Source organism: Tachyglossus aculeatus, chromosome 3, assembly GCF_015852505.1.
Source record: "Tachyglossus aculeatus isolate mTacAcu1 chromosome 3, mTacAcu1.pri, whole genome shotgun sequence".
In the NCBI taxonomy this organism is placed as follows: domain Eukaryota; kingdom Metazoa; phylum Chordata; class Mammalia; order Monotremata; family Tachyglossidae; genus Tachyglossus; species Tachyglossus aculeatus.
In genome coordinates, this window is record NC_052068.1 from 59,610,063 (window position 1) to 59,625,670 (window position 15,608).

Below are 15,608 nucleotides of genomic sequence, written 5' to 3' on the forward strand. Positions count from 1 at the left end.
AGAGAAGGTGCGCTACTGGGTTTTCATGGCTACAGCATGTGAACGGGCCAGAGAATCCCACCCAATGACATTCACGCTGGGAATGGGGGCTTCCTAGCTCTGGGAAAAAACAGAGTAGAAAAGCACGGCCAGCTAATTTTTGTAGATTCTGAGCCAGCCGAGGACCCCAGCGGAAACCGGAATCTGAAGAGGAGAGGAATGCCATGGGTTTGTGTGGCCAAGAGCCAGGCTTTGGATTTGCACAAAGGTTTAATATATTTGAAGTCTTGCTGTGCTCTAATACTACTTCAGAGTGTGGCTAAGATTTTTCTTCACTGCCTCCAACCTTGTCTTCCCACAGAAGATTGGCACTATGTGATTGACTCCTACGCATCGGAGCTGGAAGCCAGGCTTACCTGAAGGAGAGAGGTTTCCCACCGCACCCTTTCCTGGCTGTTTCCTAGAAGAAGAGGCCATAATGTCACCTGAGTGGAATTAGCCCTTTTCTTCCTGCCTTTCCCTCCTCTCCTCAATCAATCAATCAGTGGTATTCACTGAGTGCTTACTACATGCAGAGCACTCTACTAAGTGCCTGGGAGAGTACAATTAACAGAATTAGTGAACATGTTCTCCCTGCCCATGACAAGTTTACAGTCTGTAGGGAGATAGACATTAATAAAAATAAGTCATTTAGAATATATAATGTGAAGATATGCAATAATATAATATATACTACTATATATTATATAATATATATAATATAATAATAACTGTGAGCCCCACGTGGGACAACCTGATCACCTTGTATCCTCCCCAGCGCTTAGAACAGTGCTTTGCACATAGTAAGTGCTTAACAAATGCCATTATTATTATTATTATTATTATTATTCTTTGGCATTTATTAAGCACTTACTATGTGTCAAGCACTGTACTAAGTGCTGGAATGGGTACAAGCAAATCAAGTTAGACACAGTCCCTCTCCCACACAGGGCTCACAGTCTTAACCCCCATTTTACAAATGAGAGAACTGAGGCCCAGAAAAGTGAAGTAGTAATAATAATAATAATTCTGGTGTTTGTTAAGCACTTACTAAGTGCCAGACACTGTACTAAGCACTGGGGTGGATACAAGCAAATTGGGTTGGACACAGTCCCTGTTCCAGGTGGGGCTCACAGTCTCAATCCCCATTTTACAGATGAGGTAACTGAGGTGCAGAGAAGTGAAGTGAGTTGCCCAAGATCACACAGCAGACAAGTGGCATAGCTGGGATTAGACCTATTTCCTTCTGATTCCCAGGCCCAAACTCTATCCACTAGGTCATGCTGCTTATGTCTGTAAGTGTTGGGGGGTTGAAGGTGGGGTGAATTCCCAGCCCATCCAGCCCCTATCGTCTAACATGGGAGGCAGTGGGCCTATAGCACTGCCTTCTGGGGTGGGGGAAATCAACTTTATATAAAAGTGACGCTCAGCCCTCCCGGGGCAGTAAAACTCCAGCCCACAAGGGTGGGATGAAGCCCACCGCCACAGGGCACTGGCCAAATGGGCCCCAGCAGCTCCAGGACCAGTGGGTTCTCACTGTGGCCCATGATTGCGGTGACCGGGGGTCTTTCCCCTCCTACCTTTTCCCCCCAACCGCCCCGCCCCCCCAGCTCTCGGTACCTGCAGAAGGAAGGGGCGGCACCGGAAAGCCAGTGGTCCAAGGCTTCACCAGGTCCAGGTGGATAAGGTGGGGAATGGCCTGCAGGAGCTGCAGAGCTTCCGTCCCTCGCTCTTCTCCCTCGCAGGCCAGGACCGACGTGACCTGAGGCGACAGAAGAGCCGGCCACTGCTCCCTCAGGCGATGCCCCCCGCCCACCTCCTTGCCAGTAGCCACCCGACCCTCTAACTAGCCCAGCCTTCTGTTGGCGGGCGGACTTGCGTTTCTTCAGGGCCTCATCAGTGGTATTTACTGAGTGCCTTCCGGGCAGGCCATTTTACTGGGACCCTCCTGGGGGCAGAGGGATGTTCTCAGCACTTGAGAGAGAATGATAGAAGCCCAAAGACCTGAACCCTGACCTCCAGGAGCTGACCATCTAACAGGGGAGAGACAGGCAGGCACATACCCATTGACAATCAGTGGGAGGGTGGAGGAAGAGAAAGAGAAAGAAGCGGCGTGGCCTAGTGGATAGACTACGATCCTGGGAGTCAGAAGGACCTGGGTTCTAATCCCACTCTGTCACTTGTCTACTGTGGGTCCTAGGGAAAGTCACTTCATTTTTCCGTGACTCAGTTACCTCATCTGTAAAATGGGGGCTGAGACTGTGAGCCCCATGTGGGACGTGGACTGTGTCTAATTGGATTAGTTTGTATCTACCACACGGTAACTGTTCAATAAATAGAACTGATTGATTGATTGGTTGATCTAACCCAGCTTTTAGTACAGAGTAAACCCTTAATAAATATTATTTTTAAAAAATCCTGGAATAGCCAGAGTAAATAAAGATGGATTGGGGAATAAATGGGTAGCAGTGACTGGGTAGAGTATGCAGACTGATAGCTATGCAAGTGTTCAGGTGGACACAGAAGTGATAAAGTGGATGTTGTGGATGTTGGGATGACCTCGTTTTATCCTTAGGTGTTTGTCACCTGATTCTGCCTGTTTCCCTCCTCTCCTTTGGGACTATGGGTCCTCTGAGGGTCAGAGACTGGATCTGAACCTAGCTTTTCTAGGGCTAGCACTGAATCGCACTTAACGGATGCTAGAAAAGCTGCTAATTAATAGAGATAATTTCCTGCCTGATACTGCAACTAGAGACACTTTATGGGTTGCAAGAAATTCACTTTGCTTCTCTATACCTGTTATTTCACCTGTAAAATGGGGATTAAGACTATGAGCCCCATGTGGGACATGGTCTGTGTCCAGTCTGATTAGCCTATATCTACCCCAGCACTCAGTACAGTGCCTGGCACATACTTAGTGCTTAACAAATACCATTTTTTTTTTGAAAGGCAATGTGGGGGGCAGGCTAGCCATGCTCCTTTCAGAGGTCCATGCTGGCTGCTGGGCTGTAGACAGAAAGAAGTCTCAAGGCTCCGTTCTGTCTGCCAGCCAAGGGGACTGAAGCAGGGGGAGGAGGATGCAGCTGAGAGTCCCTGTGGTCAAGCCACCTGCTCCTCCCTCACCTTCTCCCTGAACTAAAGTCCTCTATGGCTGATCCCCCGGGGCACAAGGAAAAAAAATCCCTCTTTGCCCCTCTAGTAATGAGATTACTCTGAGAACTGGAAGACTCTCCCATCACAGGGGAATGGTCACCTGCTCATCAGAACTCAAATCGTCTCTCATCCACTCTCCCACCCCTCCTTGTATGGCCAGACCAAGCCAAACTCCATCCATCCATTCAGAGCATTGCCTCCAGCTATGAGGGCAGCCTTCCCATCAGCCAAGCCTCTAGCAGTGGGACCATCTTTCCGATCAGCCACTGCCTCCAGCTGGGGGATCAGCCTTCCCATCAGCCGGAGCCATTGGCTTGGAACTACCATCCATCCTCCCCTCTTTTAATCCCACAGTCACTCACCAGAAGTCTGGCCAGTAGCTGGTGAGGGGATGGGAGTTGGCCTGGAAAGAAAAAGGGAATGTTAGTGTTGGATGGACCAGGGTAATCCTGGTGACTTTGCCACCAAAATGTGCCTGGGCAAGGTCAGAGACATGCCATCTTTCCAGGAATCTTCTTTATCTTCACTGATGGTGTGCGGAGTGCTGTACTGGACACCTGTTTTGCGTGTGTGCTGTGTAGCAGCATAGCCTAATAGAAGGAGCACAGGCCTGGGAGTTAGAGGCCCCGGGTTCTAATTCTGGCTCTGCCACTTGCCCTCTGCGTGATTCTGGGCAAGTCACTTCACTTTTCTGTGCTTCAGTTTATTCATCTGTAAAATGGGGATTCAATACCTTTTACTAGGCCTGGCACATAGTAAGCACTTGGGGGAAGCAGTGTGGCTCAGTGGAAAGAGCACGGGCTTGGGAGTCAGAGGTCATGGGTTCTAATCCCGACTCTGCCACTTGTCGGCTGTATGACTTTGGGCAAGTCATTTCACTTCTCTGGGCCTCAGTCACCTCATCTGTAAAATGGGGATTAAGATTGTGAGCCCCATGTGGGACAACCTCATCACCTTGTAGCCCCCCAGCACTTAGAATGGTGCTTTACACATAGTAAGCGCTTAACAAATACCATTATTATTATTATTATTATTATTATTAGTAGTAGTATTGTTCATTGTCCCTGCACTGTGCAGGGTGCTGTACTGGATGTTACTGTGTGCAGAACACTGTAGTGGGTGCTTAGACACAAATAACAAGAGTAGAAGTCAATCCTTGCTGTTGAGATCATATCCAACTTGTACATCCCAAGTGCTTAGTACAGTGCTCTGCACACAGTAAGTGCTCAATAAATATGATTGAATGAATGAATATTGTTATGAGGGAGGCAAGCAGACACATAATTTAAATGTACAATACATAAGACTAAAGACATATATACAAATGACAAGGAAAACAAGGCAATTCCATTCTAAATCAATTTATGCTTAAAGATACCCAAGTGCTCAGGGGCTACTAGGGGGTGACATCAACAGAGAAATGGGGGAAACAACCAGGGTTAGAGTTAGAGACACAGTGTGGCCTAATGCATAGAGAACAGGCCTGGGAGTCTGATGGACCTGGGTTCTAATCCCGGCTTTACCACTTTTCTGTGTGACCTTGGGCAAGTCACTTCACCTCTCTGTGCCTCAGTTCCCTCATCTGTAAAATGGGGACTAAGGCTGTGAGCCCCAATTTGGAACATGGATTGTGTCCAACCTGATCAGCTTGTATCTATCCCAGTGCTTAGTACAGTGTCTGGCACACAGTAAACGCTTAACCCACACCATTTGAAAAAAAGGAGGAGGAGGTGGTGTTGGAGGAGGCTTTGAAGTTGGGGAGGGAGGCGGTCAGTAGAGGTGCCAGGGGAGGGAGGGGATGGAGGAAAGGGAAAGGAGGAGGGTTCATGCAGGGTGGGGAAGGGCACACGCAGGGGGTAGCAGGAAAGAGAGGTGAGAGCAAGACAGGAGTAGGAGGAAGGGAGGCTGTACAAGGAGAAATGAGCAGATTAGCAAGGAGAGTGTTGTGAGAGAGCCTTTAATCTGGTGGTCGGGTGGGAGTTTCTCTTTGACGCCCAGGGCACTGGATGGCCATCAGAGTACTGGATGATGGGAATCGTGTGTTTTGAATACTGTTTCGCAGATGAGGAAACTGAGGCACAAAAGAGAGAAGTGACTTGCCCAAGGTCGCACAGCAGATGAGTTACTGAATGCTTCCTGTGTGCAGAGCACTGTACTAAGCTCTTGGGAGAATCCAATACAACAGAGCTGGTCGACACACTCCCTGCTCACGAATTTACAGTCTACAGAGGGGAAAAGAAACCCAAATTCTCTCTTCCCACCTGGTGTGCCGTGGCCGGCAAGGGCCGAGGATGTCTCGGGCTTCTGAGCCTCCTCCTCCTTCTTCGCTGCAACCAAGAGCCTGAGGATTTTGCAGGTGGAGGCCAAAACCCCTGTGTACTCTGCCGGCACCACAAAGGTCAACAGCCTTGGCCACAGAATCTGCAAAAGAGAGGCGAGAAAGAGTTCTAGAAGCTTTCCAGCCCTTACTGTTAGGCCTGTGTCCCTCTGCCATCTCTCTCTCTGACTCTTTTTCAGGTCCGGCTCCGACCTAGATGCATTCTCCACAGACTTTCTTGGGGGGCAGGGACTTAGAGGGGGCAAGGGCATCAGGGAGGAGGGTGCTTGGTCACTTGGTGGGGTCTCCAGAGCTTAGGCCCCTCCTTCGCTTCAAACTCACCTCGGAACTTCTCTGAAACTGCTGCCTTGACTTCCCAAAGAGGCCCGAAGAGGTAAGGGGAACTTTTGGGATTCAAGCAGCCAGATCCCGCTCCCTATAAGTTAGTACCTGGTTGTTTGCCGAGGCTATACAACCCCTGCTCTCCCCCCACTTCCCAGGATGCTTGCGATGGAGTCTGTCTTTCCCCAGCAAGAGTTTTTAGCTTTCTATCCCCACACCTGGGTATAAAACATAATCAGGTTGTCCATCATGTGATTCTCCAAGCTTTTTCATTGAAATCAATTAAGACTGTGAGCCCTTATGTGGGGCAGGAATTGTATCCAACCTAATCTACCCCAGCAATTAGTACAGTGCCTGGCACAAAGTAAGCACTTTACAGATACCATTAAAAAATCAATGGTATTTATTGAGCCCTTACTGTGTGCAGAGCACTATACTAAGCACTTAAGAGAGTACAATGTAATAGAATTGGGAGAAATGTTCTCTGCGTGCAAGGAGCGTAAACATTCATTTACCCCATCACAGGCAATTCTGGAATGGAAGGCAGGGACTGTGTCTACTAGCTCTGCTCTATAGTGCTCTCCCAAGAACTTAGTACAGTGCTCTGTGCACACTAAGTGTTTAATAAATACCATTGATTTCCATTTGTTTTGCACCCTGCCACTGAAAACAGAAATCAATCAATCAGTCAATCAGTGGTACAATCAATCGATGGTATTTTTGGAGAACTGACTGAGTTCACAGCATTCATTCATTCATTCAGTCATATTTATTGAGCGCTTACTTTGTGCACAGCACTGTACTAAGCACTGAGGAAAGTAGAATACAAGGGAGTTGGTGGCTGCGAAGATGCAGGCATACAAAGCAGTGAGGAAACCAGGGGAAACTTTGCAATCATTCAGTCAATATGAGTGATTACTGAGTCGCTGTCTTGGGTACCTATGCATAGCCTTGTAATAATAATAATGATTATTATTATGGCATCTACTAAGGGCTTACTATGTGCTAAGCACTAAGATAAATGTGAAGTTATCCAATTGGATAATCTCTATCCCACACAGCATTCACAGTCTATCAGAGGAGGAAATGGTGGTCCAGAGAGGTTATGGCTTATTCAATGTCGCACAGGAGCCTGGTGAGAAATCTGTGACTAATAATAATGATCCGTATTTGTTAAGTGCTTACTAGGTACCAAGCACTGTTCTAATCACTGGGGTAGTTACAAGGTAATCAGGTTGGACACAGTCCCTGTCCAAAATGGAGCTCACAGTCTTAATCCCCATTTTACAGATGAGGTAACTGAGGCGCAGAGAAGTGAAATGACTTGCCCTAGGTCACACAGCAGACAAGTGGCGGAGTCAGGATTAGAACCCATGACCTTCTGACTCCAAGGCTCATGCTCTATCCACTAGACCATGCTGATTAGAACCATTTACTGGGTGTAGAGCAGTGTAAGCGTTTTTTGCAACACACACCAAGAGCAAAGGAATACATTTTTATTTCTGCCATTGCAGGCTTTAACTATTTTTTAGGGATTTTAATTAGTCTAATTTTGAGACAATTTTTGTAATGACAATAATAATAATGATGGTATTTGTTAAGTGCTTACTACACGTCTAGCACTTTCTAAGCACTTATCAGGTTGGACACAGTCCCTGTCCCACATGGGGCTCACAGTCTTAATCCCCATTTTACAGATGAGGGAACTGAGTCACAGAGAAGTGAAGTGACTTGCCCAAGATCCGCTGTGTGGAGCCAGGTCTTTTTAACTCCCAGGCCCGTGCTCTATCTACAGTCTCACTACTGTAGACAGAGCCCTGAGCTGGTCAGACCCCAGGCTGATCCAGTAACGGGTTTCCTTTTGTCTTCTCTTCTTTTGGAGCCATTAAAGGGGTCCCTAAGCCTTCTTATCCTGCCCCTTCCCCCATCTGTAATTGATTTCCAAATCTGTCTCCCCCTCCGGACTGTAAGCTCCTTGGGAAAAGGGAACGAGTCTACCCGCTCTGTGATCTAGACTGTTAGCTCCCTGAGGACAGGGAATACATCTACCAACTCATATTGTCAATCAGTCAGTCAATCATATTAATTGAGCGCTTACTGTGTGCAGAGCAGATTGGGAGAGTACAATAAACAGACACATTCCCTGCCCACAATGATCTTACAGTCTACAGAGGGAGAAAGACAGGAATATATATAAATAAATACTGGATATTTGCATAAGTGCTGTGGGGCTAGGACGGGAGGATGAATAAAGGGAGCAAGTCGGGGTGACGCAGAAGGGAGTGGGAGAAGAGGAAAGGAGGGCTTAGTCAGGGAAGGCCTCTTGGAGGAGATGTGCCTTCAATAAGGTGTTGAAGGAGGGGAGAGTCATTATCTGTTGATATGAGGAAGGAGGGCATCCTCTCCCAAATGCTTAGTACAGTGCTCTGCACATAGTAAATGCTCAATAAATACCATCGATGATCATCATCATCATCAATCGTATTTATTGAGCACTTACTATGTGCAGAGCACTGTACTAAGCGCTTGGGAAGTACAAATTGGCAACATATAGAGACAGTCCCTACCCAACAGTGGGCTCACAGTCTAAAAGGGGGAGACAGAGAACAAAACCAAACATACTAACAAAATAAAATAAATAGAATAGATATGTAGAAGTAAAATAAATAAATAAATAGAGTAATAAATATGTACAAACATATATACATATATACAGGTGCTGTGGGGAAGGGAAGGAGGTAAGATGAGGGGGATGGAGAGGGGGACGAGGGGGAGAGGAAGGAAGGGGCTCAGTCTGGGAAGGCCTCCTGGAGGAGGTGAGCTCTCAGTAGGGCCTTGAAGAGAGGAAGAGAGCTAGCTTGGCGGATGGGCAGAGGGAGGGAGGGTACTGTACTCTTCCAAGCACTGAGCACAGCCGTGCTCTGCAAATAGTAAGCATGCCACACATACCGCCGATAGATCAACCTATTGACCGACTTTGTGGGGCATCCTGGAGCATCTCCAGATGGGCCAGATTCCAGGCTCTGGGAGCTGCCAGGATCCCGGGAGAAGGGGGCATGTCAGGAAGGGCCAGAGGGAAAGGAGCATGGCAAACTTACCTGAGGCAAAGCCCCAATCAGCGGGTTGAGGGTTTGCAGGACCTCGAGGCTAGCCCCAAGGACTGCTGTCTCCTCCTGGGCTTCCTCCGCGGGGACCGCTTTGGGCGCCTTCTGCTGAGAGAACTTCTACGTCAGGGCTGGAGTCAGACCACCAGGTCAGGCCTCCTCCTCCTGGGGCTGGCGCTCCGCGGCTCTCCAATCAAACAATCGATCAATTGATCGTATTTATTGAACACTTACTTTGTGCAGAACACTGTATTAAGTGCTTGGGAGGGTAAAGAGCATCAGTCTACACTACAGACACATTCCCTGCCCACAATGCGCTTGCAGTCTCACTCCACCAACTCTCCCCATCTCACGTGTCCACTCTCCTCAGCCGCTATGGCTCAGCTTGCATTCTTCCCTCGTTCCTAGCTCACCTTCTTACTCTGGTGCTTTGGTCTTGCCTCCTTCCACACGGACTCATCGCTCCGACCCTTTTCCCTGAATGAGATCCCTCCCTCTTCAAAGCCCCCAGACTACATCCCTTCCCATTTTCAGAGCTTTCATCCCCAACACTTCCTCCAGGACCAATCCATCAATCAGTGGCATTGAGTGCTTCCTGTGTGCCTAGTACTGTACTAAGCACTTGATAATAATAATAATAATAATAATGGCATTTATTAAGTGCTTACTATGTGCAAAGCACTGTTCTCAGCACTGGGGAGGTTACAAGGTGATCAGGTTGTCCCTTGTGGGGCTCACAGTATCAATCCCCATTTTACAGATGAGGTAACAGGCATAGAGAAGTGTAGTGACTTGCCCAAAGTCACACAGCTGACAGTTGGTGGAGCTGGGATTTGAACCCATGACCTCTGTCTCCAAAGCCCGTGCTCTTTCCACTGAGCCACGCTGCTTCTCTAATGCACTGCCTGACTAATTTCCACCACTTCTGGTCCCATCAAACCATTAACCACCCCTAGAACCTGCATATATGTGGATTTTGGGACTCATGTAGTTATTCAGTTTTCCATGCTTTTGTAATTACCTCTTGTACCCAAGTTTTTTTTAATGGTATTAGTTAAGCACTTACTCTGTACTTAACAAGCACTGGGGTAGATACAAGCCAATCAGATTGGACACAGTCCCTGCCTTACATGGGACTTACAGTCTTAATCCCCATTTTACAGATGAGTAAACTGAGGACCAGAGAAGTGATGTGACTTGCCCAAGGTCACTCTGCAGACATGAGGTGGAGCCAGCATTAGAACCCAGGTCCTTCTGACCATCCACTAGGCCATGCTGCTTCTCCACACTGTTTTTCCCCCATCAGTCAGTGGTATTTATTGAGTGCTTACTGTGTACAGAGAACTGTTCTAAGCATTTGGGAAAATACAGAGTTAGTAGACACCTTCCTTGCCCACAGCTGTTCCATTGTACACTAGCGTTTGCCTGCCTTCCTCATTTCATGACAAGCTCTTCTAGGACAAGGACCAGTTCTTTTACTCTGATTGTATATGTTCCCAAGGGTCTGGAACAATGCTCTAATACAGAAATGATAATGATTAATTAAGTCATTACTCTGCACTGAGAACTGTGTTGAATGCTAGGTTGGGTACCAGACAATCAGATCAGACAGTCCCCATCCCACATAGGACACCCAGTCTAAAGGAATTTTAACTTCATTTTACAGATGAGGAAACTGAGGCACAGGGAAGGGAAGTGACTTACCCGAGGACACACATCAGGCATGTGGCAGAGCCGGAATTGGAATCCAGGTCTCCTGACCCCCAGGTCTGTGCTTTTCAACTATTATTTATTTATTTATAATAATAATTATGATGATAATGGTATTTGTTAAGCTTTTACTCTGTGCCAAGCACTGTTTTAAGTGCTGGGGTAGATACAAGGTGATCAGGTTGTCCCACGTGGGGGTTCCCAGTCTTCATCCCCATTTTACAGATGAGGTAACTGAGGCCCAGAGAATTGAAGTGACTTACCCAAGGCCACCCAGGAGACAAATGGCAGCGCTGGGTTTAGAACCCACGTCCTCTGATTCCCCAAACCAGGCTGTTGCCACTAGGCCACGCTGCCGCTGGATTTATATTAAAGTCTATCTCCCCATCTAGATTGTAATCCTGTTGTGGGTAGGAAACATGTCTACTAACTCTGTTGCACTTTACTCTCCCGAGCACTTAGTGCAGTGCTCGGCACACAGTCAGCGCTCAATAAACACCGTTGATTGACTGATTGATCAATAGGCCTCTCTGCCTCTCTACACACAGTAGGCTGGCAGGAAGCAAATCGTTCAAGTCCACGCCTCCCCACCCCTCAAGAACCTCCAGTGGTTGCCCATCCACCTCTGCATCAAACAGAAACTCCTTACCATCAGCTTAAAAATGTGGCTCAGTGGAAAGAGCCCGGGCTTTGGAGTCAGAGGTCGTGGGTTCAAATCCCGGCTCCGCCACTTGTCAGCTGTGTGACTTTGGGCAAGTCACTTCACTTCTCTGGGCCTCAGTTCCCTCATCTGTAAAATGGGGATTAAGATTGTGAGCCCCACGTGGGACAACCTGATTACCTTGTATCTACCCCTGCGCTTAAAACAGTGCTTTGCACATAGTAAGCGCTTAATACCAACATTATTATTATTATTATTATTACCTCACCTTGCTGCTCTCCCACTTCCAGCCCAGCCTGTTCACTTTGCTCCTCTAACACCAAACTAGTCCCGATGCCTCCGTCTTGTCTCTCTCTGTATCCAACAGACCAGCATTCTCTCCATCTTCAAAGCTAATCTCATTGTGGGCAGGGACTGTATCTCTGTTACATAGTACTCTCCAAAGTACAATACAGGCACTCAATCAACACCATCATGACTCCCGCTCTCCCCAGGGGGCTGGGAGAGGCCCACGGTGATTTCCGTGGTGAAATTCTTTGTGGGGCAAGGGTTGTTTTTGCCATCGGGGTCTACTCTCCCCATCCCTCTGATGGTGCCGGCCCCATATCCCTGGTCCGCCCCTGACCCGGGTGAAGGAACCGTCCATACCAGGCGGGCGTTGCTCAGCACGTACTGGGCGAAGACGTAATCAAGCAGTGGCCAGCCCTCGCTGGCCTCCAGGAAGCCCAGCTCACACATGCTCTTGATGAGGAGGAGGGTGTTGAGCCTCACCTGGAGGGGTGGGAACACAGACAGGATATGGAGCGAGCACCCTGACTGTCGGAAGGCCGCCTCTCCCCTCCTTGGGGCCGTCGGCTAACATGCCCAAAAAGGAATTCAGCCCACGTCCCACTCTGGATTTTGTGAACTTTCGCTTGATTCATATTTAACCCCCTCGTCCTGCTGCCTTTTGACCCCAAGTGATGACGTGAGCCAACGCTGGAATGGCCCACACAGATCTAAATTCAATCAATGAATCAATCCCTGGTATTTATTGAGCGCTTACTGTGTGAAGAGCATTCATTCATTGATTCAGTCATATTTATTGAGTGATTATGGGAAAGTACAATGTGAGTCCATTGTTGGGAAGGGACCGTCTCTGTACGTTGCCAACTTGTACTTCCCAAGTGCTTAGTACAATGCTCTGCACACAGTAAGTGCTCAATAAATATGACTGAATGAATGAACAGACACATTCCCTTCCCACAACATACTTAGGGTCTAGAGCTTATATGTACAGAACACTGTATTGAACGTGGCACTGGATTGGTTTAATTATTAATAACTCTGGCATTTGTTAAGCATTTAATTGTGGCCAAGAACTTATGCTTAGCACTGGGCTAGATACAACACAGTGAGCCCATGCATAATCCCTGCCCCGTAAGGGGCTTTCTGTCTAAGGGGGTTTTAAGACAATTGTGGGTGTTACTGTTTAGGTACTTTATCAAGCACATCTCATTCTAATTTAATGAGCTGAGTGGAATTCAGTAGCATAAAACTTAGTCTTGCAGGAATAATTAAACTACATGGATGGAAAGTCCATGGGAATGAAAAGTTAGAACTTCAATTAAAATACATTTTACTAAATTTTGCCCAGATTTATAGGGACTAAGTTATTGTTTAATGGCTTCCTTTGAACTTGGCATTAGAAAACTTTCCCTGCCACTCTTCAACTGGTCCAAGCTGGAAAACTTCATGAGAGACCAATATCTCTTCCTTCTGTCATCATTTGAAAACCCAGTGGACTAAAGTTACCACGAGATTCTGCTTTAGCCCCCTGAAATTCCTAGTTTTGTTTAACAATCTCTGTGAATACCGAGGGCACGATCTTCAGTGATGCCAAATGAATTCCAAATGTTATAATATACTCACGTTATCTGCTGCAGAAATTATTATTGAACGCTAATGGATAAAAGCATCGTTGTGAATGACATGTTTGAGTTAAAATGTAAAGAGGTGCACTTCCTGATTTCTAAAGGTAGAAACTCTCTCCCAATTCATATAATAATAATAATAATGATATTTGTGAAGCACTTACTGAGTGCAAAGTACTGTTCTAAGTGCTGGGGGAATACAAGGTAATCAGGTTGTCCTACGTGGGATTCACAGTCTTAATTCCCATTTTACAGATGAGGTAACTGAGGCACAGAGAAGTTAAATGACTTGCCCAAAGTCACACAGCCGGTAAGTGGCAGAGCCGGGATTAGAACCCATAACCTCTGACTACCAAGCCTGTGCTCTTTCCACTGAGCCATGCTATAATCTGAAAAGATGCCACTCTCCCCATCTTAAACTCTGCACTCAAGAGTAGCTCCTGGACCAGTGACGAAAGACATGCTACAGATCGTCTCCCATGATGTCTCATCACGTTCTACCCAAACAGACACGCTCTGCATCAGAGCATTTCTTCCTAACTCTATAGCCGCATTCTGAGGGACAACGTGCGACACAGAAGAACTGAAAACACTGTGAAAGCTTCTTTCTGTACTAAGCACTTGGGAGAGTACAGTACGACAGAATTAGCGGACATGTTACCTGCCCATAACGAGCTTATAGCCCAGGTGGAAAAACAGTTGCCACCCAGGTGAATTGTAGCTACTGGGTTCTGGAGGTCTGCGTGTTTACCTTGATTCTGGAAATGCCCCTTCTGCCAATTCAGCCATCTCTATACCATGTATTCTCTCAAGATCCCTCCACATTATGGGATCACTGAGAAGCAGGGTGGCCTAATGGATAGAGCACAGGTCTGGGACTCATAAGAACCTGGGCTCTAATCCCGGCTCTGCCATTTGTCTGCTGGGTGACATCAGGAAAGTCACTTCACTTCTCTGGGCCTCAATTCCCTCATCTGGAAAATGGAGACTAAGACTGTGAGCCCCATGTGGGACAAGGACTGTCCAATCCAGTTGGCTTGTATCCACCCCAATGTTTAGTACAGTAGCTGGTATGTAATAAGCACTTAACAAATACCATTATTATTATTGAGCTAATGAACATTTGGCTGGGTCACAGATTCTGTATCATCAATTCATTTTTTTATGCTATTTGGTAAGTACGTACTGTGTGTCAAACACTGCTCCAAGTGCTGGGGTAGATACAAGTGAATTATGCTGGATGCAGTCCATGTCCCACATGGGGCTCACAATCTAAGGAGGAGGGAGAACGGGAGAACTGAGGTACAGAGGAGTTAAGTGACTTGCCCAAGGTCACAGAGCATGAATCGGCAGAGCTGGAATAAGAATCCAGGTCCTCTGAGTCCCAGGCCTGTGCTCTTTCCCCTAGGACATATTGCTTCTTATTGAATGCTCACTATGAGCAGAGCACAGTACTAAGTGCTTGGGAGAGTACAATACAACAGAGTTGGCAGACTCATTCCCTGTCCTCAGGATCCCAGTGTTCCAGGCCTACTGCATTTCTGGGTGGGAGAAGGGAAACTGAATAATAATAATGGCATTTATTAAGTTCTTACTATGTGCAAAGCACTGTTCTAAGCGCTGGGGAGGTTACAAGGTGATCAAGTTGTCCCATGGGGGGCTCACAGTCTTAATTCCCCATTTGACAGATGACGTAACTGAGGCTCAGAGAAGTGAAGTGACTTGCCCAAAGTCACACAGCTGACAGTTGGCCGAGCTGGAATTTGAACCCATGACCTCTGACTCCAAAGCCCAGGCTCTTTCCACTGAGCCACGCCGCTTCTCAGCAGAATGTGCTATGGTAGGCCATGGGTGGGAAACAACGAAAGAGAAAAAGTCATAAATGTGGAAGTTGGGGTGGCTGAACTAATAAACCTTGTCTGAGGAAGGGTATGAAAGAAATAGAAATAAAGGGACCTCTGCTGGGACCTCTGGCCTTCAAGCGCTTAGTACAATGCTCTGCACACAGTAAGCATTCAATAAATACCATTAATGATGATGATGATGCCATTAAATGGTCAATTTGGGGAGAGGGCAGAGGTCAAAGCCTTGGGGACATCGTGGCCAAAGAATTGGGTAAACCAAAAGATAGAGTTTTTAACTTCAAGAGAAAGAATGCATGATGCCTTTGAAAGAATCCCAAATTTCTGGTGAGGAATGTTTTTGGGAAAGCGAGAAGGTGGAATAGTTTGGGGGCCCGTCCAAGCCAGGCATGGAGCTTGGGAAAGGGCATTGGGTGGGGAATAGCAAGGAAATGATCAGAAATGAGGGAAGGCGGTTTGCATTTTAAGACATTTAAAATTGTAAATTGCTACTTAAATGAATAAAAATTCTATGAACATTTTATTAGA

General features: G+C 47.0%; 1 protein-coding gene across 1 annotated transcript in view; it reads right to left on the reverse strand.

Annotated features, from left to right (window-relative positions):
• MROH2B (maestro heat like repeat family member 2B) overlaps nucleotides 1–15,608 on the reverse strand; it is a 94,980-nt gene that overhangs the window by 50,004 nt on the left and 29,368 nt on the right. Inside the window, exons 12-17 of the mRNA XM_038744407.1 lie at nucleotides 11,954–12,076; nucleotides 8,929–9,039; nucleotides 5,433–5,592; nucleotides 3,534–3,574; nucleotides 1,639–1,780; nucleotides 396–439 (exon numbers count right to left, since the gene is read on the reverse strand). Coding sequence (XP_038600335.1) covers nucleotides 396–439; nucleotides 1,639–1,780; nucleotides 3,534–3,574; nucleotides 5,433–5,592; nucleotides 8,929–9,039; nucleotides 11,954–12,076 — 621 coding nt within the window. The remainder of the gene's footprint in view (nucleotides 1–395; nucleotides 440–1,638; nucleotides 1,781–3,533; nucleotides 3,575–5,432; nucleotides 5,593–8,928; nucleotides 9,040–11,953; nucleotides 12,077–15,608) is intronic.